The 22504-nt window shown below is 41.7% G+C and overlaps 1 protein-coding gene across 2 annotated transcripts in view; it reads right to left on the bottom strand.

Moving 5' to 3' along the window:
- Positions 1 to 17565, bottom strand: part of NTM (neurotrimin) — a 749477-nt gene extending 731912 nt beyond the window's left edge. For both annotated transcript variants that reach the window (XM_006871000.1, XM_006870999.1), the window contains exon 1: positions 17180 to 17565. In XM_006871000.1, the coding sequence (XP_006871062.1) occupies positions 17180 to 17346 (167 nt within the window). In that variant the 5' untranslated portion in view covers positions 17347 to 17565. The remainder of the gene's footprint in view (positions 1 to 17179) is intronic.
- Between the last annotated feature and the right edge of the window lie 4939 nt (positions 17566 to 22504).

The following is a 22504-nucleotide window of genomic DNA, read 5'->3' as shown; positions in this document are numbered from 1 at the left end:
ACGGGGGAAGGATTGCATGGAGGGGATTGTAACCATGGCAATGAGACAATATACGATAGAATGAATGTAAAACTAATGTTCTCTCATGTAAACTATCACATAATTCACAATAAAACATTTAAGAAAAAAAGAAAACTTATTCTGGCAGGAATAGTATGAAATAGAGTAATAACAGCCAAGTGTTTTTAGTATTCCAGAAAGAAGCTCAGCAGATCTTAGACCTCAGGTGAAAACAGAGGCTTACACAGAAATGATATTCTTTAGATAAAATTTCAAATAAACAAATGAATTATATATGTGTGTATGTGTGTGTGTAGTTGTTACTCAGTGCCATTGAGTTTGAGTCGGTTTCAATCCATTTTGCTTGGATCCACTATCAAAACTCAATGGCAGCAGCAAGACCTCTTTAGAGTGTTGAAGAACAGAGCTAGCAATGTGATCTAAGTCATTGTATTTTCAATGACCTCATATGCAAGTGAAAGTTGGACAATGAATAAGGAACACTGAAGAAGAATTGATGCATTTGAGTTATGGTGCTGGAGAAGAATATTAAAAGTACCATGAACTGCCAAGAGAACAAACAAATCTGTGTTAGAAGAAGTACATCCAGAATGCTCCTTTGAAGCCAGGAGGGCCAGACTTCATAACTCTTATTACAGACATATTATCAGGAGGGACCAGTCCCTGGAGAAAGATGTCAGGCTTGGTAAAGTGAAGGGTCAATGAAAAATAGGAAGCTTTATAACCAGAAGTATTGGCATAATGGTAGCAGCAGTGTGCTCGGGCCTAACAATGATAGTGAAGACTGTGCAGGAACAATCAAATGTTCCGTTCTGTTGTCATAATGTCGCTGTTCGTTGAAACTGGCTCGATGGCACCTGATAACAACACCACCATATAAATAGATGGTTTTTAGTTGCCACTGAATCAATTCTGACTCATAGCAATCCTATGTACAACAGAAAGAAACACTGCTCGTTCCTGCATCACATTCACAATTGTTATGTTTGAGCCCATTGGTGTTCTTTCTGTGTTGCTACTATTAGTACATCTCAGTGGTGGCCTTCCTCTTTTTTTGCTGACCCTCCACTTTACCAAGCATAAAACCGTTCTCCAGGGATTGATCTTTCCTTATAACATAGCTCAAGTATTAGAGAGGAAGACCCAACATTGTCCCTTCCAAGGAGAAATTGGCCATACTCCTTCTAAAAGAGATTTGTTCATTCTTCTAGCGATCCATAGTATATTCAATATTCTAGGCCAACACCATAATTCAATTCAAACCCAGGGGCAGGAAAATGTCAAACTTCATGCTTAATAGAGTTGGCACAGAATGCTCTGGGGTACAATGTTAAATTTTCAGATATAGAAGCAGATAAGTGGAAAAAACCCAAAAACCTCAAAACAAAGGTGAAATCTTACCCTCATAGCATGCACAGTGTGTAGGTTTGATTAATAATGGACATATGATATATGTGCTAAATAATTTTTTGAACAGCTCATTAGGCCTAATCCATTTCTGATTTTGATGAGTCTATTTATTCCAAATATGGGTCTGCTTATATGAACACATACATACACAGACATAAAACACTGGTTTAATTTCATAATGTAATATCCTAGAATACACAACAGGTACATCCAATTGGATATTATACAGAATGTAAATGTTTATAATTTTCAGATGTGATCAATGAAAATGACAAAGACCAGTGGACTCAATAAAGGAGGATATTTCAGTTAGAAACCAGAGATTCACATGACTCTATATATGAGAGGTGGGAGCAATATATTAGTCACAAAGCTGTAACAGTCCAATCCTGTTTACATGGAAACTATATGGCATCTATACAGAGCAGATAAAACGGACACAAGTTTTGGAGTTGTTTATATTAGATTTTTATTTCACTCACATTCCAAAAATCTATGCTCCTCACCTTACATGTAGGAAAGCCAGGTTTGATTCCAGCCAATGTGCCTCAAACACAGCTGCCACTGTCCAACAGTGACAGTCAAAACTTGCATATGACTATGATGTTGAACTACTTTCAGCAAAAATGTCTTCACTAAGATGAACTAGGAAAAAAGGCCTGGTGATCTACTTCCAAAACACAACCAATGAAAACTCTATCCATCACGGGGTTGGTGCAGGAGCATGCAGTGTTCCATTCTGTTGTGCTTGGGTTGCCATGAACAACCATAGAACTTTCCATAAGATAGCACTTTGGTTTTGATTCACTTATTTACCAATTGACAGCAGGTTTCTACCATTGTACCATTGTGTAGGTCATGTTCTGCTCCAAGGCACCTGGCCAGACGGTTGAAGAAGTGACTACAGTGTGGCACTCCTGTGAAATCATGTGCCTGGTGACAGGTGACTTCATCAGCCTGTAAGAAGGGATACCTATCCCTAACAGGTGGGTGCAATCTTTGTGCTAGGAGACGATGCCTCTTTTCGAATGCATACAGGCATGCCCTTTTCCCCTTCAATAAAAAGAGAGCAACTGAGTGCTTAGAATAATGTCTGAGGCATGGAATATGGTCAACAAGTATTATCCAAGACACATGTGAATGCTTACTCATTTATTCTCTAAGTAGACATTAAGCCTGTATCATGGGCCAAGCACTCTGCAGCATACAAAGGAAACAATGAAAAGAATATAAGATTCCTGGGCCCCCAAGGGCACAATCTTGAAATTGGGCCATGTTAATGTCTCTCAGGAGTCCTGGTATGGTGCTATGTGATAAAGAACTGGACTGCAAGGTCGGCTTGAACCATGAGGTCGGCAGTCCAAACTCATCAGCTGCTCCTTGGATACCCTATACAGGGTCACTGTGAGTCAGTATCAACTCGATGGCACTTAACAAAAACAACAACGTCTCTCAGCATTGCATCCATCCTTTGCAGCTTTCCTACCCATGTTATCCCCCTCTTATCTCTTCCTTTCTTTACACCTTCGTTTCTCTTTTATTACAATTTACCTGGTTGCCCTTCAAAAATATGCTCTCTGACAGTTTTCTTTCATTTGTCATAGACATTTTTGAGACCAAGTCTCCTGATCATCCCATCTGTTTCACTGTGTGCCAATTAAAATACTGACTGTTAGAATATCTCTAGGACAAATGGTTACCCTAAATAAAAAATGTTCAGCCATTGATGAGCAATTTGTCATCTAAGGAGTATTTTCACTCCATAGCAAGTCTCCAGTCATTTCCATTGTGGATATGAGCTAATTTACTTCAGGGTAAACCTTTTCTGTGTCACTGGTGTTCACATACTTACATGGTAAAGCAGACATTTTACTCAGTTCAGAGATGTAAAAATCAAGCAATTGAAAATCAAGCACTTAAGACGTCAGTTTGAAAGTCCATGGTTCTCATTTTTAGACACACAGTAAACTCACAAAAAGGCTTGCCAAGAAATTTTAATTAGTCTTTAAATTTATGCAAAAATATATGTCTATGTATTCTAGGCAGTGATAGTCAGCAAATATGAATTATAATAGTTGAATGTTGAATTAGGTAGTTAGCTTCTGTAACAAATTGTGGTGTAGTGAATTATTTAATATGTCTCTTCTAGCCTTAATCTTTGAAACTCCCACCAAATGACTCTTTCCTTAATGCTTCTGGGTAAGCACAAGTGGGAGAAGAAACTGATAGAATATGGCTCAGTTGTGAATGATTGTGAACAGGGCTAATTGTGACTGTAAACACTTGGAAATCTAATGAAGGGATTGGTCGATTTTGTCATCCTGTTAAGATTAAAATGAGTCATCTCAGAAGCAGAATGGGATCTCACTACCATCAAGGAAGAAGAGCCAGTAGTAGAATGTTTCCTTTGGATCCCAACATCCCAGCGTATTGGATCTCCTTGACTCAAGGACAGAGAGCTGTACCACCAAAGGAGCATCACAGGAATGAGAGAGAAACAGCAGCAAGAAAACCAAGAGCCAGTTGTCTTTCCACCCTGAGCAAGTGAAATTGAGTGCCTTTGGATAGGAGGCTCACTTTGAAGTGAGGTGTCTCCAGGAACTTAACTGGGGAATTAGGCTTGCTGACCTACTTGAGTTAGAACCTTAATGACTTGGAGTGTCCTTTGGGCATTTCTCAGCAGCTCTAAAGGCTCTAAAGGAGCTTTAAGGAGTTCTGGTAGTGTAGTGGTTACAAATCGGGCTGCGAACCTCAGGGTCAGCAGTTCGAAACTACCAGCTGTTTCATGGAAGAAAGATAACGCTTTCTGCTCCTGTAAAGATTTATAGCCTCAGAAACCTTGTACAGGGTCACTATGAGTCAGAATCAACTCCACAGCACACAACCACCACCAAAGGGGCTTTAGAGTCTTGGTGTGGTGCTGTAGATTAACTACAAAGTTGGTTTGAACCATTAAACCATAAGGTCTGCATTTCAAGCTTACCAGCCGCTCCTCAGAAACCCTATACAGGGTCGCTATGGGTTGGAACTGATTCGATGGCACTTAACAACAACAACTAAAAGCTTTGTAACACTGTCTGAGCAATGCAGAAGTCAGACCAAGGGGGCAAGTGCCAAAGAGAGGCATGCTTGTGGGCATGACTGAGCAAAGGCTGTCCTGATTAAGGAACTGTGTCCTGAGCATTTCTGGTCCTGACTTGTAACCCTGTTAACTTCCCTAACAAGCCCCGTAACTATGAGTATGGTGTCTGAGTCCTGTGTCCACTTCTATGACTTACTAAACGCAGCTGAGTAGAGACTTCTGTAGGAAGAATGGTTGGTGTCATTTTTTCTTTTTTTTTTTTTTAATACAAATAAACTAAAAAATATCAAAGGCTCTTTACAATAGATGTTTACTTTTCCCTCATTTTGTAGAAGGCTTCAAGTCAGCAAGCAGAGGTACTGGGGTGGAGCTCTGCTCCCTGCAGTTACTCAGACACTTGTCTGATGGAAGTTTTGCACAATAGGACATGAACTTCCAAAGTAATTTTTTAACATCAACATCCAGATGGAAAAAGGAAAAAAAAATCAAGAAGTATTTGACATGGAAGGTTTTCAGGGACTAATCTACATGCAACCTTCACTCACATTCCACTGAATAAAACTCCATCATACCTTTTGCCTAGATTCAAAGGAATTCTGGAAAGGCAGTCGAGCATATGCCAGGAAGACTAAGAAAATGACATATTCTTTTACAAGCTAGCAACCTCTTCTGCAAACGTACGGAAATGAGGAGGACAGTAAAGTCATGCCCTCCTGTCTCATTTCAGATGTGAAAAAACTGAGGTTATAACATTAATTTTCTCAGCAACATAATTATGATCTCTATGGTGACTTATAAGTACCCCTGGTATCATAGTGGGCTACTGACCTCAAGGTCAACCATTCAAATCTGCCAATTTCTGCTCCCATGAGGATTTATAGCCTCTGAAACCCTATATAGGATCACTAGGAGTTGGAACCAACTCCACGGCACACAACCACCACCATGGTGACTTACGACGACGAGCCAGGACTAAAATCCAGGGCCCCTTAACCCCAACCTCTACTCACTCCACCAACGATGAATTTATCAGGACTTTCCCCAAATCACCACACTGTGTAGATGTCATGAAGCTGCAATGTGAAATAGGGCCAGTCACCATTAGAGCCCCTTGTTTCCCCCCCCCCGTGCATCTCTACATAAGGCGGGGATCCTGGAGCACAAAGTTCATCAGCATGCTCTGTCCTTGTCACACGATATGAGTTAACATTTACTGAGCAGGGATTAAGTGCTTTCTATGTCACTAGTGCTAGCACTCCTCTTTCAGTTAGACATACTGTGGTGGCTGTGATTTCAAAGACTAGGATGGTCCCATGTGGTGAAAAGGTTTCAGCTCCATTTACTTATGTCTCATAGGCATATGTAACTGTGAGATTGGTAGGGTTGTGAGTGGAAGAGGAACTGCTCAATCTGAAGCCTTCTATGGGGATGGCAGTGGCTGGTGTTATGGAGGGTAATGGAATGGTGTGACCAGACCTTTCAACATTCCTTTATATATGACTATTATTTCAAAACACTCTGTCTTTATAATTCCCAAGGTGTTGCTCTTTCTAATTTTCATGTATTGCAACTACATTAAATCTAAAATAATTTATATGCATTCTTTTTCTTACTCATAGGTTCAGAAGTGTTAGAAATGTTTTGGATTGAGCTTCCCTGATGAGTAAAATTGTCCAGGGATGATTATTCTAGTTCAAGAGCACTTTTCTACACCCGTGACATTATAGTTTATTTAAAAACCAGAGACGTTCAAGAAAGTATTTTCACACAAACATCTCTTTCTTTGCATCCATGGAGTCAGACATTCTTTGTCTGAAGGTTGATTTCAGTTTGTAATTTTCAGTCTACTGGTTGATGGTGTTTTCATTTAAAATTCTATTGTTTTTTCAAATTGATCAGCAAGATTATAAGATTTATTTATGTTCATTTTATATGACAAATCTAACACTCCAAATGCTTTAAAAGTCAATATAAGAGAGTAAGTTAGTCAAGTAAATCAAATAGACACAAACAACTCGAAGATGTGAATGCATAAGTTTCAAAAAACGTATCTGTGAAAGGCTGAGATTACTATTTGTTGTTACTGTTAAGTGCCATTGAGGGCCACTACAGATACCATGAAACCTGTGAAAGCCAGTACCTGTGTAAAGCAGAAACCTATCAGAGAAGGAAAACTCAAATAATTTCCACTAAAGCAGGTGATTCGAAAGGAGTAAGATAGCATCCTGTCAAAAGCTAAAAACTTACATGCCTAGGAAAAACAAAGCAGGCACGTTAAGTTTTTAGTTTTCACAAGTTTCTGTATTTCAATACCTGTAACATTTAGCCCATGAGATGGGGCTGTTGACATCTTTGCTTTTTAACACTTTAAAGAAGACTTTTGCAGCAGATTTTCACAATGTAACACGTTGTTTTACTTCTTGACTGCTGCTTCTATGGATGATGGTGGTAGAACCACATAAAATAAAATATTTAACAACTTTGTATAATGTGGCTTATTGGTCCAGTAGTGAAGAATTTTGTTTTCTTTGTGTTAAATTGTAATCCATCTTCATCGGTAACTGTTACAAGTCCTCTTAATTTTCATTATGCTAGGTTGTATCAAATACAGGTTGTCAATGAATCTTCCTCCAATCTTCAGGCCACACTCTTGCTCATATAGTCCAGTTTCTTGTATTCTTTCCTCAGCATACAGATTGACTAAGTATGGTGAAAAGATCTATAACCTGACACACCTTTCCTGATTTGAAACAGTACAGTAGCCCCTTGTTTTGCCTCTTAGTCTATGTACAAATTCCAGATGAAAACAATTAAGTGCTCTGGAATTTTCATTCTTTGCAATGCTATACATAATTTATTATAATCAGCAGTTGACTGTCTTTGTAAAGTCAACAAAACACAAGTAAACATCTTTCTGGGATTCTCTGCTTTCAGCCAAGATGCTTGCAATAACAGCAATAATATCTTTCTGATTCTAGCTGCTCTTTCTGACAGTTATCTGTGGATATATTACTGCAACTGTTTTTTAAATTATCTTCAGCAACGTTCATTTGCATGTGATACTAATGATACCATCAATAATTTCATATTATGTTGAATCATCTTTCTGTCACTTTAAGGACTAAGGTATACCTGACCCAAGTCATAGTATTTTCCATCACCTCATATGCATGTGAAAAGTTGGAAATTAATAAGAATGCTTGATTAAGAATTAATGCATTTGAACTATGGTGTTGGTGAAGAATATTGAGCATAGCATAGAACACTCAGGAATCCTGGTGTAATGTTGTAGGAAGGATAAGCACTGGACTGCTAATTGCAAAATCAGTGGTTGAAATCTACCAGTAGCTCCTATTCCACCAGTCACTCCTTGGAAACAGGGTGGCTATGAGTCACAAGTGACTCCACAACACTTAACAACAACAATAACACAGAATACCCAATGACCAAAAAAAATAAGCAAATCTATCTTGAAAGAAGCACAGTTAAGAATGCTCCTTAGAAGCAAGGGTGGCAAGCCTTTGTCTCCCATACTTTGAACATGTTACAAGGAGAGATCAGTCCCTGAAGAAGATGTTCTACCTGGAAAGTAGAGGGTCAGAGAAAAAGAGGAAAAGCCTCAATAAGATGTATTTGCACAGTGGCTGCAGCAATGGACTGAAAAACAGAACAATTGTGAGGCTGTTGCAGGCTGGGGCAGAGTTTAGTTCTATTGTGCATAGATCACTATAAGTTGGAACTGACTAAGGGGCATGTATCAACACCACCACATTTAAATGAAGGAAAATACCACTGTTGCCCTGTCAGTGAATAAAGGGATCTGTTTCTAATGTTACATATACTGACTTTGCCCTGGTTTTGCTCCATACTTGCCTAAGGGGGAAAAAAACACACAACTAGTCAAATGAAGAGAGGCTTATGTTTTCACTATCACTATGCAAGAGAATCCTGGTGTGGTGTTGTAGGTTAACATGCTAGACTGCAAAGTCGGTTTATACTGCAAGGTCGGTGGTTCAAGCTCACCAGCCACTCCTTGAAACCCTATACATGGTCATTTTGAGTCAGAACTGACTGGACGGCACTTCACAACAACAACAAATACAAGTCTTGAGCAATTCTGATGTTCAGATGCAAATGAAGGGAAAATTCCAATTGGAGGCCATTAACACTGAAGGGACTCCTAAAAGCCCCAAGAAACGTCACTCAAACTGCTATTTTGACAGGTAATTCTTGCTGGCAAGTATGGAAAAATCAGTACTCCAAGGGAAAAATAGTCTCCCAATAGTAAATGTGTACTTGAACTCCTAAACCCTCTAATTTGTTTAAAACTACCTAGCTACACAAAATCTTCAACATGACTTTTTCTGATACAGAATTTTTTGTCTCTACTACTTGTGCTCTTACCAACTATCCCTAATATTCCCTGCTCTCTTTCGGCTCACATATGTTGAAATACCAGGAGCTCTGGGTTTATCTTAATTTGAAACTGTATGCACAACTTAATCAATTCTTGGTTTTCTAAAATTAGTATGATTATAGAAGCTAGATGGTATTGATGATATTATTTATTTATTATCAGTAATCAATTACTCAGAGTGGGAACCCATCAACCTATTCCCGAGGAAGCAAAGTGACCTCAAATAATGTAAGGATAATGCTATATTCTACCCATCAGTTGAGACTTTCAACCTAAGAGAACAAATATGCTATTAATATTAATTATGAATTTTTAAAAGAGTCCCCAGGAAAGATGCCAGTAGTCCTATTTCTAGTAGGGGGGAAAAAAAGGCAGCTTGTAGGTCAAAGCAAAATGACTTTGTTTTTTATCTCCAACCAAAGCATCCAGAGTTACTGGCTCTGGAATCTGCATAGGATAGTGTTTCAACCTAGATTCCTTCAGTATCTTATCCCATAAAAGTACATGAAAATGGTTGAGAGATTATTTACTTGGTGAGAAATTCCAAGATTGCTGATATTTGGAGCAAAAGTTGAAATAAGAACCTGCACTGAAATTCTCACTGAATAAACTACGGAGTTTAGGATTCTCTGGTGAGAAAGGACTCCAAGAGACCAGCAAGGACATTCTCTGCAGTTCCTCTCTATGTTGTTGCTGTTGTTGTTAAGTGCTATTGAGTCAGTTCTGACTCCTGAGGATCCTGTATAGGGTTTCCTAGGAGCAGCTGGTGGGTTTAAAGCACCGACCTTGCAGTTCAAACCAACCTTGCGCTCCAGTGTTTATCCTACAGCACTACACCATGCTATTGTTGTTGTTAGGTGCCATCAAGTTGATTTCAACCCAAAGTAACAGAGCGGAACGGATCCATTGAGTTTTCCATGGTGCAGTCCCTCCCTATAAGGTCTTAAACATACCCCAACTTCATTCCTAACACCTCAAGAAAAGAAAGTTTTGTGTGCCAGGAGGAGGAGGAACATGCAATTCACTGGGCTGCCTGAAGGAGAAGAAACTGGCAATAAGAAAATAAGGGCTGCAGTTCTATATGAGAAAAGCACTCTGGTACAAATTAAAAGATACACTAGAAGTAGACAAAATAGGTTCTAGACTAAAAGCTCAGCCACAGTCTGATTATGTAATGTGCGAAAGGGCATCACTTTGCCTCCTAGGGCTTCAGTGTCCTGATATGTAAAATTTAGCTAATACTTGTCTCCACCTCCTGGAGGAATTATAAGGATTAAAGAAGACTCTGCTGGCAAGGAACTGAGCACAGGGGATGGCTCCTAACAACAAAAGTAAGTATGGCTACCCTACAAGCGGTAAGTTATGGCACTAGGGTGAAGAGCTAGATATTAAGAAAGAACATGGCCAGTTCAGAGTAGATGTTGCCTAATTGGAAGTCCCAGTGTGTGACTGGAGGGTACGGGCAGGATAGCAAGGTCATTCTGTACCACAAGGTAGGCAGTTCAAACTCACCAGTTGCTCCTTGGAAACTCTATAATGGGTTGCTATGAGCCGAAACCGACTAGCTGGCACTTAACAACAATAATTGCACCAGGGTTACACAAAGTCCATGTAATGCTTTTGTACTTAGGAACACAAGATTTTCCTTCCTCCAGGTAAGGGTCACAGGTTGGGAAGGGAGCATGGACTGGGTATTATCACCTTTAACCTTTCTGGGAGGTATCTTTGTACAGGGCTGGCTTTGATCATCTTGATTTCTCCATGAAACAAGGCAGTTGGACTCTCTGGTGGTTTTCCTCTATGAAACAAGGTGGTTGGACTTTTTGCACTCCTTTCAAAGGCAAAACAAAAAGAAAGAAGTTGTGCTTTTCAGGCAGGAAGTAAGAAGACACCTTTCTAGCAAGCATCTATGATAGCTTGTGTATAGTAGTGGTATCACTCTGGGTTGTCCTTCTATACCTTCTCTGGATTCCAAGGGAATTCTGGCATACTCTTCTGCTGCCTTGTGGTGGGTACAATTTTTATTTTTCCCATTTTAGTTTTTGGCTCCTTTACATCGGTCCATGCATCTTGGAACCACGGTCCATGGGCCTGGTGCTCAGTATGCATGGAGAAGGCAGGACATTCGGAGCAGCACATGCTTCCTGAGGAGCAGTGCTATCCTGAAGATGTTAACTCATAAGTAACAGATCAATAGCTATGCTACAAAACAATCACTAACCACCAACTCCAAACAGAAACAAGAATGGACAGAAAAGGGGCTTTTCTATACTCCTCCAACCTTAGCATTCATTTTCCTGAGGTTCACATGGAGATCAATGAAAAGTTAATGTCTTCGAAGTCTTAAGGAGTGGGAGGGGAAATGATGAGGGTAGAATGGACCACGTGAAGTTAAGTACACTACTGAAGAGTAACATGTCTTCAAAGTTTTATGGACTGGAGAGGGAAGTGATATAGCTGAAAAGCCATGTGTCTGGGATGCAGCTATGAAATAATAGACACCTCACGTATCCCATCTGTGTCTTGAACATAGAGACAATAGATCAATGACTTACGTACCTTTGAAACCTCCCATCAGCCTCCATCCTAACAACTTCACACTGCTGCTTGACCCAGACAGAAATGATAGTGAGCCAGCAACAAATCTAGACTTAAGAAAACCCAGGGAAATGATTTACAAGGAAAAGGAGAGACTGCGAGTGATCTCAGACATTCATTCACTTATGCAACAAGTATTTAACTGAATGTCTTCCTTATGCCGGCTACAGGGCTACAGTGCTAAATAAGACAAAGAAGGTGCCTAATCTCAACGAACATACAGTCTAGTTGAAGAAGACAAGCCATAATAAACCAAATAAATGAATGGGATCATTTCAGATACAAATGGTTACTCTGGAGGAAACACACACACACACACCCTGGATCATATACCAGTGTACACCTAGTGATGAGAAGAGGAGGATCATTTTGAATTGTGCATCAGGGAAGACCTTAGTGAGGGGGTTCTATCAGAACTAAGACGGAAATGAAAAGAAGTCAAGTCGTCATCATGGGAAGATCTGGGGTGGGGTATTCCTGACAGAAAGGAGCATAGGAATCAAAGTCCTGTAGCAGGTCTGAGTTTTTTGTGTTCATGAAGCAGGAAATGGTCAGGGTGCCTATGTCACAGTGGATGAAGAAAAGATTTGGAGAATACTCATTCAAACTTTATTAGCAAATGCCAAGGCCAAATTTGTGCTAGGTCTTGGGGTGCAAACCTGAATAAGGCAGTGTTCTCCCCTTAAGGCATAGTTCTCATGCAGTACCTGCAAAGACCAACAGAGGATCTATCTGCTTATAAAATGAAGTGCTAAGTGCTTTACAGGAGATGAACAAAGTACCACAGCATCCTAAATCTAGCAGGTGACTTCCTGGGTCCCCTTAAATATAGTAATTTTGCACTATTCCATGGAAATGTCATCTCAAAACCTAACTCAAATCTTGTATATTTCTCAGACCTTTTATTTTTAATTCATCCTAGAAAAATGTTCCATTGCAAACCTACAGTCTAGACATATGACAGAAGGTACGGCTCAGCCTCTGCCACTCTCTTATCAGATGATTCCAAGGCAATAATTCACTCTACTAGTAGGCTGCTTATTTGGAGAATCCATGAAAGCATGAAGTACATCTACCAAGATTGGCAAGAGAAGCTTTCATGCTTCCTAAATGACATCCACACTACTGCCCACCTGCTCTTCAGACTAGCTCAGTCTGGCCCTGCACATGCCTCTGCTCTGAGGGCCCCTGGAGCTCTCCTCTGAAGGCAGGGAGAAGCTATCATTCATTTGCTAATGGGCACACCTTGCCTCAGAGTATTATCTTCTGTCCATCTGTCTGACCTTTTGAGTTGGAGTCAAGTCCACTAAGAATAAAGTCTACCTCTTCTATCTTTTTTACACCCCAACACCCTACTGAGTGGCTGACCACAGTTGTATTTTTAAATAAAATAAAAGAGAACTGTGGTGGAGAGACAATAGATGATAGAATATAGAAGATTTTTGTTTTGTTTTCATTCATTCCATCTGTTCAGTAAACATTTGTGAGCACATAGTGCTCTTGGCATTATAAGACATGATCCCTGCTTTCCAAGAGCTGTTCTCCAATTCACGTGTCAAAAGAAGAATGCAAGTTAAATATTACAAGACAAGGTCTAAGCCAAGATGAGTACAGCAGGCATTATGCATTATCAGGGAACAAGGAGAACTTTAGAATTCAATGGGCCCTGAGCCATTGTAAGAAAGCTTGGTAAAGACAAAGACAAGAATCAAAGTCCTGAGTCAGAATTTCAGTACTGCTACTTGCTATATGTGATTTTAGGTCAATTTTTCTCTCTGTGACTGCATTTTCTCATGTTAAATGAAGTTCATTGGATCTATTTTAAAGACACACTGAAGGCATTGAATGAAATGCTTAATATAGTCACTGATCAATAGTTGATTGAAAGTACTATTCATTTTGTTACTATTAGTGCTTTTATTCTGGCATCGAAATTTCCTTGCTGTAGAATTTTAGTCAAATCACCTTAAATTTGCTATACCTCACTTTGCTCATCTATAAAATGGAATAAAAACTAGCACCTGCATCAGAGGGTTATTATTTGGGTTAACTTAGAGTGAAATGTTAACGTTATAAGGTTAAATGAGGGCAATATATAAGGGAGCTTCAAAAAGTTGATGGAAATCTGAAGTTAAAAGATAATGGAATTTTTCCATGAACTTAAAAAAATTCCCTTGTCTAAAATATTTAGGATATTTTGTAACAGTAGGGTTAATATTATTTGTGCACATTCTGTTTTATGTAACTATAAAAATATTAATATAGAACATCAGCAGGAGGGAAAGAAGAGTGGGAGATTTCAAATTATTTACAATTGTCTTTAGGTTGTCAGTGCCATGTTAGGCAAAAGGTGTCTGAAATCTCCAGCAGGATCATTAGAGCTAATTGGATGAAATAAAACATCTTTGGAAGTTTCCTCACATTAGAATCTGCTGCTGAAACATTTATTCTTTGAGAACTAGTAAAACAAAATTTTCAAAAAATAAAACTGGTGAGAACAAAGCAGAAAATGAAATGAGAGCAAAAAGTCCTCTGCTGGTTATAAGGGAAACTGCAAGCATCCCCACCATCACAACAATGTGGCTAGTGTGGTCTTCTAGTTAGGGGGACCCACCACTGATGTTCTGTGCAGTATGGGCACACGTTTAGCAAAGGCAGAAAGAAGAAGTGATATCCTCTCTCTCCTGATAATAAAAAGAAAAAGAAAAGTAAATGGCCGAGAACCCTAGACCACTTGTTTGTTGTTATTGTTAAGTGCTGTCGAGTTGTTTCCCACTCATAACAACTCTGAATAGGGTTCCCAAGGATTTGAACTGCCGACCCTCTGGTTTACAGTCCAGTGCTGATCCCACAGCACCACATCAGGAATCCATTTGCAAAATTGTATTCCTCTTTGAAATCAGTTTTCGGGTAAATTTATCAAATTTTATAAAAACAGAAAAACATTTTGTATTTGTTACTTGCCCTCCTGCACACAAGATCATAAAACACGGAGACTGGGTTTAAGAGTTCACTGGATTCCATTCTACAGAATTATATGCCAGCAAGGCAGCCCTTACTACTCCCAGGGCATCTTGTCTGAGAAAGAACGTAAGGTGCTGAGGTCCTGTGAGTTTCCTGCATATGCTGCCTAATAGACCTGGTGCTCATTTACATCCTCAACCAGGCCCACAGCCACAGCTGGCATTGGTCATGCCCTAACTCATCTGACCATTGCTTTGTGTGGCTCCATCCACTGTCAGGGTCCTCCCTCCTCTAAATCAGGAAGATTCATCCCTGGAGCTCCAAGAGCGCCTTCTTACGCCAGGGTTAGGCTGGGACAATTACAGGATTTAGTGAGGGAGCTCCTCATTCCCACTTACACATCCCTCTACCTTCATCCATATCCAAACAAGTCTACTGTGACTAGAGCTCATGGGAAAATGCAAGGTGCTATTAGTGCCTGCAAGAAACCAGGAGAAAAGAAGAAACATGGGAAGAAAGACAAAGAAAGGAGAGGCCAGCCAGGACAATGATACACAATTGTAAAGAGAAGCTGCTCATAGTGTAGACCTGTCTCCTGCTTACTGTTTGCTGAATTCAGCCACTCTCTGGAGAGGACTGATTGCCATGTGCTCTGGGGGCTACCTTCTAGAAACAAGTCTCAATCCTCTCCAACCCTTTCATTTTTTTCCCCCACTATTAATGTGGAAGTGACCACCAGTCAGGCCCCCTTATTATTTCTTGTTCTTCAAATCTCCACAGAGCTAACTTTTGCTTCCTCCTTGAGAAAACAATCCCATTTAATTCTAAAAGGTCTCCCTCAGAGGCTTTCTCCATTTTATCCCCTATGGGCTCTTCCTTGCCCAGGGGTAGGGACAAAGAAAGAAAGGTACACCCAGAGAACCACTGAATTTCATTGACTGCATTGCTTTAACAGTTCATTTGTGCTTTTGTTCTGAAGTAGTGTGAAATAACTGAATATTTGGAGCTTCCCTGAAATCCCTTTACAAACCAAATAGAATTGATACATACTCATATTTAACCTGTGTTCAACACAGTTTCTAAAGAACTGAAGTGAAGGGCAGGGTTTGTGAACCAATTAGTAACTAGGCATTTTCCAGGGCCTTTAGGGTTAACTCCCCTATCATGGGTTGCAGGGATCTATTAAGTTACACTCTTCCGTGGCAATTTCTTGGCAATTCAGCTGTGTATTACCAGGGTCCCTCACCTCAACCTTTTCCATCCTGTGGGTACTGCCTTAATGTACAATCCACAAGCAATCATCAGGGCCAAAACACAGGATTCCAGCAACAGAAAGGGAATGTTGCTTTCTGATTAGTTCAACTGTCCTGTTTGGAAAACTTTCTTTTAAGAGGGAATGCTCACAGAGAGGTAGGAAATAGGTCACTCATGGATCTGTTTGTACGTAACTTTTACTTCTTGTTGTTGTTGTTAAGGGCCATGCAGTCGGGTCTGACTAATAGCCTTGAGGAGTTGCTGGTGAGTTTGACCACTAACCTTGTGGTTAGTTTGTTGTTGTTGTTAAGTGCCATTGAGTCGATTCCAACCCACAGCGATCTTGTATAGGGTTTCCAAGGGGCAGCTGGTGAGTTTGAACCACCGACCTTGCAGTTCAAAGGACTTTGCATTCTGATGCATTAGACCACAGCGCCACACCAGGACTCCTGTGGTTAGCTGGTTAGTACTTTTCCTACAGCTCCACACCAGGACTCCCACCTCGTGCTTACTCTCATAAAATCCCAGAGAAAAAAATTTCCCATGGCATCACTAATTCTGTGTTGCCTGTCTTTGAGTGGTGCAGTTTGTAGACACTGGATATTGAGTTAGCTTTTCTGTAAGCAGGGTAATCAGGGAGGTGGGATTGCTCTACCTTACACAAAGCACAGCCCAGATACTTCCCCTCCTCCTCCCCAATTCCTGTAAGCCTTAACCCAGGAAGGCAATCAGGACTCAACACAGCACAAATCTAGTTTCCATTCAGTTGATGAGCTTTGTACTATTGCTTTGGTGGATAGCACGAATCAAGCACAGTCAACAAGGGTAAATGCTAGCTTCCTCATCTCCATAACTTCAACATCACAAATAGACTTTCAGATGGAAGAAAACACCAATTCTGCCCAACAGCTCATGGCATCCAAGTCCCCCAGGAGAGCCCAGGCACAGCTAGACCCAGGACAAAGCAATGGTTGTGCCAGGCATACAGAGGCCCAGGTTGGCAATGGACCTTGGCATCAGTAGAGTGAGGGCATTTGGACCAAGCCAGAACTGCCCTTTGGGACTCATTAACTTCAGAGACTTTCTATGTGGATACCCAGGCAGTGCCCAGCGCCCCCAGTCACCAGGCTAGCTAGCAAGATAGTGCAGGCCACTTCTTTACTCTCAGTGACTCTCTGAGCTTTCTGCCCCTCATTCTTACCAAGTTCCCTATGCCAAGAGGATCTGTTTTGGAAATGAGCTGTTCTCCTTGGACTACCACATCCCAGGGACAAAGCACAAGAGCATTCATGAACCTTGAAACCCAGGAAACCAAAGACAAGAGGAGAACGCCTGTCTGGCAAACTCCAACCCAGGGGCCTGCACTCTTGCCCCTCACCCGCCCCCCCCCATACAAATCATCCTCAATTCACAGACAAATGGCAGCTCCCTACCTGAGGGTGGCGCTCTCCCCTTGCCGGACCGTCACGTTGTCCATAGCTTTGGGGAAGGTGGCATCTCCACTGCGCACGGGCACTCCTGTGGGTACAAGGAACAGCAGCCTGAGAGACAGGACCACGAGGCACTTCCAGGGCACGAACAGGCACCCATAGACCCCCATCCTCGACAGACACAACTTCCCAGAACTCAGCAGCAGCACAGCAAACGCCCCAGCGAGCACAGGAAGTGGGAAGGGGAGAAGAGGGACTTTGCGGAGAGCTACTGGTGACCACGAGGAGCCAGGAAGAGGAAAGCGCGCCTTCAAGTCGAGTATTCCTCCCCAAAACCCAGCCTTAGCTCCCCAGCCTCCACAAGCCAGTTTCCACAGAGGACATCCGAAGGGGCCACTCCGGCTAGGGAAGGTGCAGATGACGGGGAGCGGAAGGCAGGTGTGGGCACGTTTTAGGAGCCGGTTCTTCCCGTTAATAGTTGAGACATGGCACTTTGGAGAGGTGTAAGCACTTTGGTACCAAGAAGAGGATTGGGGTGGGTTGAATTCAGTTGCCCAAAGGTGGTCTGTGATGCCTCAGTTCCAAGGAGGGCGAAAAACCAACACTTTCTTTGTAAGTTTCAGAGGCAGGCTGGCCGCCAGGAGCAAATCGGTCACAATAGCAGAGAAAGTACACCACGATGGAACCGTGGGGGAGCGCGCGGAGGAGAGGGCGACGCCAAGCAGAGGCTGCCTGCAATTCGGCCTCCGATCCTGCCGCCGCTGCCTCGTCCACTTGCTGGACACCAGTGCACATCCGACACCAGGACGCACTCGACACCCGTGCACACTCCGCCTCCCTGGCTGCCAGACCTTCCTCAGCTGCAGCGTGGCGAGCAGGGACCGCGGACGCTATCCGACCTGCGCGCCAGCCCCTGCGCTGCTCCTTCCCGGCTCGGAGGGTGATACGCAGCGGCGACCGGCGGCCGCACGGGGGACGCCTAGCTCAGCGGCGGCCCCCGGGCTCAGCGCCGCCTTCCTCCCAGGAGCGTCCCCGCCTCGTACTGGTACGGACTTTCAGGGTTGTCATGGCAGCAGCTCCATCACTGACCACCACTCTCTTCCGACGCGGATCCTGGAGCGCGCGCCCTGTGCAGACATAGCACCGGAACCTACACGAGTGAACGCCGAGCGCCCAGCCCCTGCTTAACCACCGCGGCGCTGGAGCCCAGTCGGGCTTTAACCATTTGCCTCCCTGGAAGAGCTGTCACTTCGAAATTAAAACGAAATCACCCTACATTCTTTATAGACCCGACATATCATAATAAAGGTTACAGACTAACTAGGTGAAGGAATCACTGCAACATGTACTTTTAAAATGATTAGATAAGTTCATTAGCATTTAGAGGAAACCCAGGTGTTAGATTAATCAAAGTGTATTCAGTAGTGCAACGTCCACCCTATCAGCCCTCCACCTTTCCAAAAAAAAAGCTCCTTAAAAACACCAGAGATGGAGCTAACACCATTCAATATATAAAACAAACAAATCACAGAAGCTCATAGTGTACAAAACTGGCAAAAATCACAGTCCCATTTTGCTTAAATTTTGAGACTGACTTACGTACGTCCTTTATTCTAGAGTTTGAAGACAAGAACAGATGCTAGTCCTCCAGCAAGAGTGCTTACTGGCATGGCTGAGTGTGAGCCACTTGCATTATTTCTACAGCGAGCTCCCAAGTTACCTGGGTTTCACACTCCTTTAAGTGTGATTTCATCTTTAAGTGGTGTGGGTTTCAATTCTTAAGACCCAAATCTAGGTAAACTAGATTTGCCTCCATCCTCAGCACCTGTCACTTCCCCTTCTCCACTACTGCTGGTACCTTGTACCTGCATTGTTACTTCTCACTAAACTATAACTTTGATGAAAGTAGTGCCTTCTCCTTCCTGGGCCTAGACCTTGCGCAGGAGGTACACAGAGCCGCGCAACCAACACGGTAGTAATGTTATGATTGTGTTGTTGTTGTTATGTGCGGTGGAGTCGGTTCCAACTCATAGCGACCCTGTACAGGGTTTCTGAGGCTGTAAATCTTTACGGGAGCAGAAAGCCTCATCCTTCTCCTGCGGAACAGCTGATAGTTTCGAACTGCTGACCTTGCGGTTCGCAGCCCGGTTCGTAACCACTACGCTACCAGAGCTCCTTAGTGCTATGATAGTGGATCCCAATTAGGAATTCCTGCATGGAAGCTTCCATCACTGACCCAATTCTCCCTGGGGTGAGAGAGGTGGCTACTGACTTTGTTCTCCTTACACGTTCGATCTCATTCAAATCAAGAATTTCTTCTCCCCGCTGTCAACCCCCTCAGCTGTTAACAGTGAAGATTCTTCCCCAGTGACATTCAGAACAAAAGACACCAACTCAAATGATAAGGGCAGGTGCCACACAAAGTCCTCCTGCCTTCCCAGCAGTAACAATCGCATACATATAGCCAACAATTTAGAGACAAGATAAACATTTCAACCTCCTGCATGCCCTTTCCCTACTATTACTTTAGAGAATTACAATGTAAATAGACTTTGTGATATGGAAGGTCAAGGTCTGAGGTGACATAGGCTAATCACACCTCCTTTTCCACTTTAGTAGCTGACCAGAATGATGTAAGCCATGAAAAGTTGAGCAACTTTGCACAAAAGATCTCAAAATACTTTGAATAATTAAACAGTAGGCTGTTTTTTCCCTCATCTCCTCTGATGACTTTTCCTGGTATTAAAAATGTTCAGTGAAATCCACATACTTTTGGCCACTGAGGATCATTTGATATATGTTGTTGTAGTTACATGCCATAAAGTGGGTTTCAACTCATAGTGTCTCTGTGTAGGGTTTCTGAGGATTGGCTGGTCAGTTAGAACTGCCATGCTATCCTGTGCTTATTCTACAGTGTCATATTAGGACTCTGCTGATATATAGCACCCCCCCAAAAAAAAAATCAATGATCAATTTATGACTGAATCAAATAACTTTACAATAAAAAATAATAATATCTGGAATAAGTGAGGAAGTTTTGTTTATATTTTATAAAGGGAGAAGAAATAACTTACTTTACCACCATGCTATTCTTCTTGTTGATCATTGTCAAGTTGGTTCCCACTCATAGTAACCCTGTATAGAGTTTCTGAGGAGTGGTTTGTGGGTTTGAACTGCCAATCTTGAGGTTATCATTCCAGTGCTTATCTTATAGTCCAGACCATATATTATCTCTATCTTCCAGAGGGAAATTTTAGAATAGGAAATCAAATGACTTAAAGTTAAGATGCTATGTGAGACCAGATATAAGATTTGAGATTCTGTTTGCTTACTTTCAGTTTGCTAAATTTAAGGTTTCCTTTTTCCTGACAGACAAGAAGAAATGAAAAATAAATGCTAGTCACGGAGAAAAGGAGAGTTCATTCTGGGTTTTGGAATCATTTTCCTACACTCCTCAGAATGGCAGGGATGATTCCTTTCATGATAAATTCGAATTCTGGCCCTTGCACTTAATTCCCAAGTAGGTACAAATGACCATTAATATTTTTGCATCTAGGAATGAGGGTAATGACAACAGGCTTTCCCGAAGGACCTACTTACATGATTAACTCTACAGTAAAATACTTAGAAATCCATTTAAGATAGAAGATGCTTTATTAATACATTTTGTCTACCACTGGTTCATTATTATAGCTGAGCAGAAAAATAATTCACCTTATGGGGTCTTTAAGATGTTCGGTTTATACCAGTCTGTCTGCAATTGCTCTGAGACAGACAAACTGTCTTTGTTTCTGGCTGTGAAAAGAGAAGGCTGAACTATATAGCACAGTAGCATTTGCCAGCAGAAAACCTAGCAGAGCACAGGTAAGTTACAGGGAGAGGAAGAAAATCTACTTGCAAACGCAAACTTGCTTTGTGAGACCAGGGTTTCAAACTTTATTCAAAAGGAAAATTTAGAGAGTGGCCAGAGGTCAGAGATGTCTATAAAGTTAACAAGAAACCATTCATTTCTGCTTAAATTTGCTATTGATGTACTTACTCTTGAAGTCCTGGTGTGGCGCTGTAGGATAAACACTCAACCACGAGGTAGCTTTAAACCACAAGGTTGGCAGTTCAAACTCACCAGCCGCTTCTCAGAAAACCTATACAGGGTCACTATGTGTAAGAACAGACTGTTGTTGTTGTTGTTGTTGTGTGCCGTGGAGTCGGTTCTGACTCATAGCGACCCTGTACAGAGTTTCCGACGCTGTAAATTTTTACGGGAGCAGAAAGCCTCATCTTTCTCCCACAGAACAGCTGGTAGTTTCGAACTGCTGACCCTGAGGTTCGCAGCCCGATTCGTAACCACTACACTACCAGAGTTCCTTAACTAGAGGGCACTTAACAAGACCACCAAAAATAAGTACTATTCAATATTATGGTGCTATCTAACAGTGTCCCACTGCAATTCACAAGGTTTATAGTGGCTAAACATTAAGGAGCTCTGGTAGCATAGTGGTTATGAATCGGGCTGCTAACCTCAGGGTCAGCAGTTCGAATCTACCAGCTGTTCCTTGGGAGACAGATGAGGCCTTCTACTCCCATAAAGATTTACAGCCTCGGAAACCCTGTACAGGGTTGCTATGAGTCGGAACTGACTCCACGGCATGTAATCACCACCAAACATTAAGAAATACTCTGCCTCTCCTCCATCCTAGTCTGTCTTAGTCCAGAAGCTCAGCTGAAACCTGTTTACAGTGCATGGCCCTGCTGGTATTAAAAACACTGGTGGCATAACTTCCAGCTTCACAGCAAAATGGAAGCCATCACAGCACTACAAAATGACAGACGGGTGGTGGGACGATGCTGAACAATGCTGGAGATAGCATGCTAGAATTTTGCAAGGACAATGACTTGTTTGTTGCAAATACCTTATTTAAACAATACAAAAGATGAGTATACACATGAATCTCACCTGATGGAATACATGGAAGTCAAATTGATGACATCTGTGGGAAAATTCAGTGGGAAAGCTTCATATAATCACCCAAAAACAAGGAAAGGGCAGACAGTGAAAAACACTATCAATTTCTCATTTGCAAGTTCAGGCTTAAGCTGAGGAAAATTAAAATAAGTCTACGATAGCCAAAATATGACATTGAACATATCCCACCTGAATTTAGAGATCATCTCAAAAACATATTTGAAGCATTTCATACTAATGATTAAAGACCAGAGGAGTTACGGGATGATGTTAAGAATATAATACAAGAAGAAAGCAAAAGGTCATTAAGAAGAAAAGAAAGAAGGGAAAGACCAAAATAGATGTCAGAAGAGACTCTGAAACTT

Source organism: Chrysochloris asiatica, unplaced genomic scaffold (assembly GCF_000296735.1).
Source record: "Chrysochloris asiatica unplaced genomic scaffold, ChrAsi1.0 scaffold00158, whole genome shotgun sequence".
NCBI classification, from domain to species: Eukaryota; Metazoa; Chordata; class Mammalia; order Afrosoricida; family Chrysochloridae; genus Chrysochloris; species Chrysochloris asiatica.
Note: the sequence above shows the minus strand (reverse complement) of the source record. Positions and strands in the feature narration are given on the sequence as shown.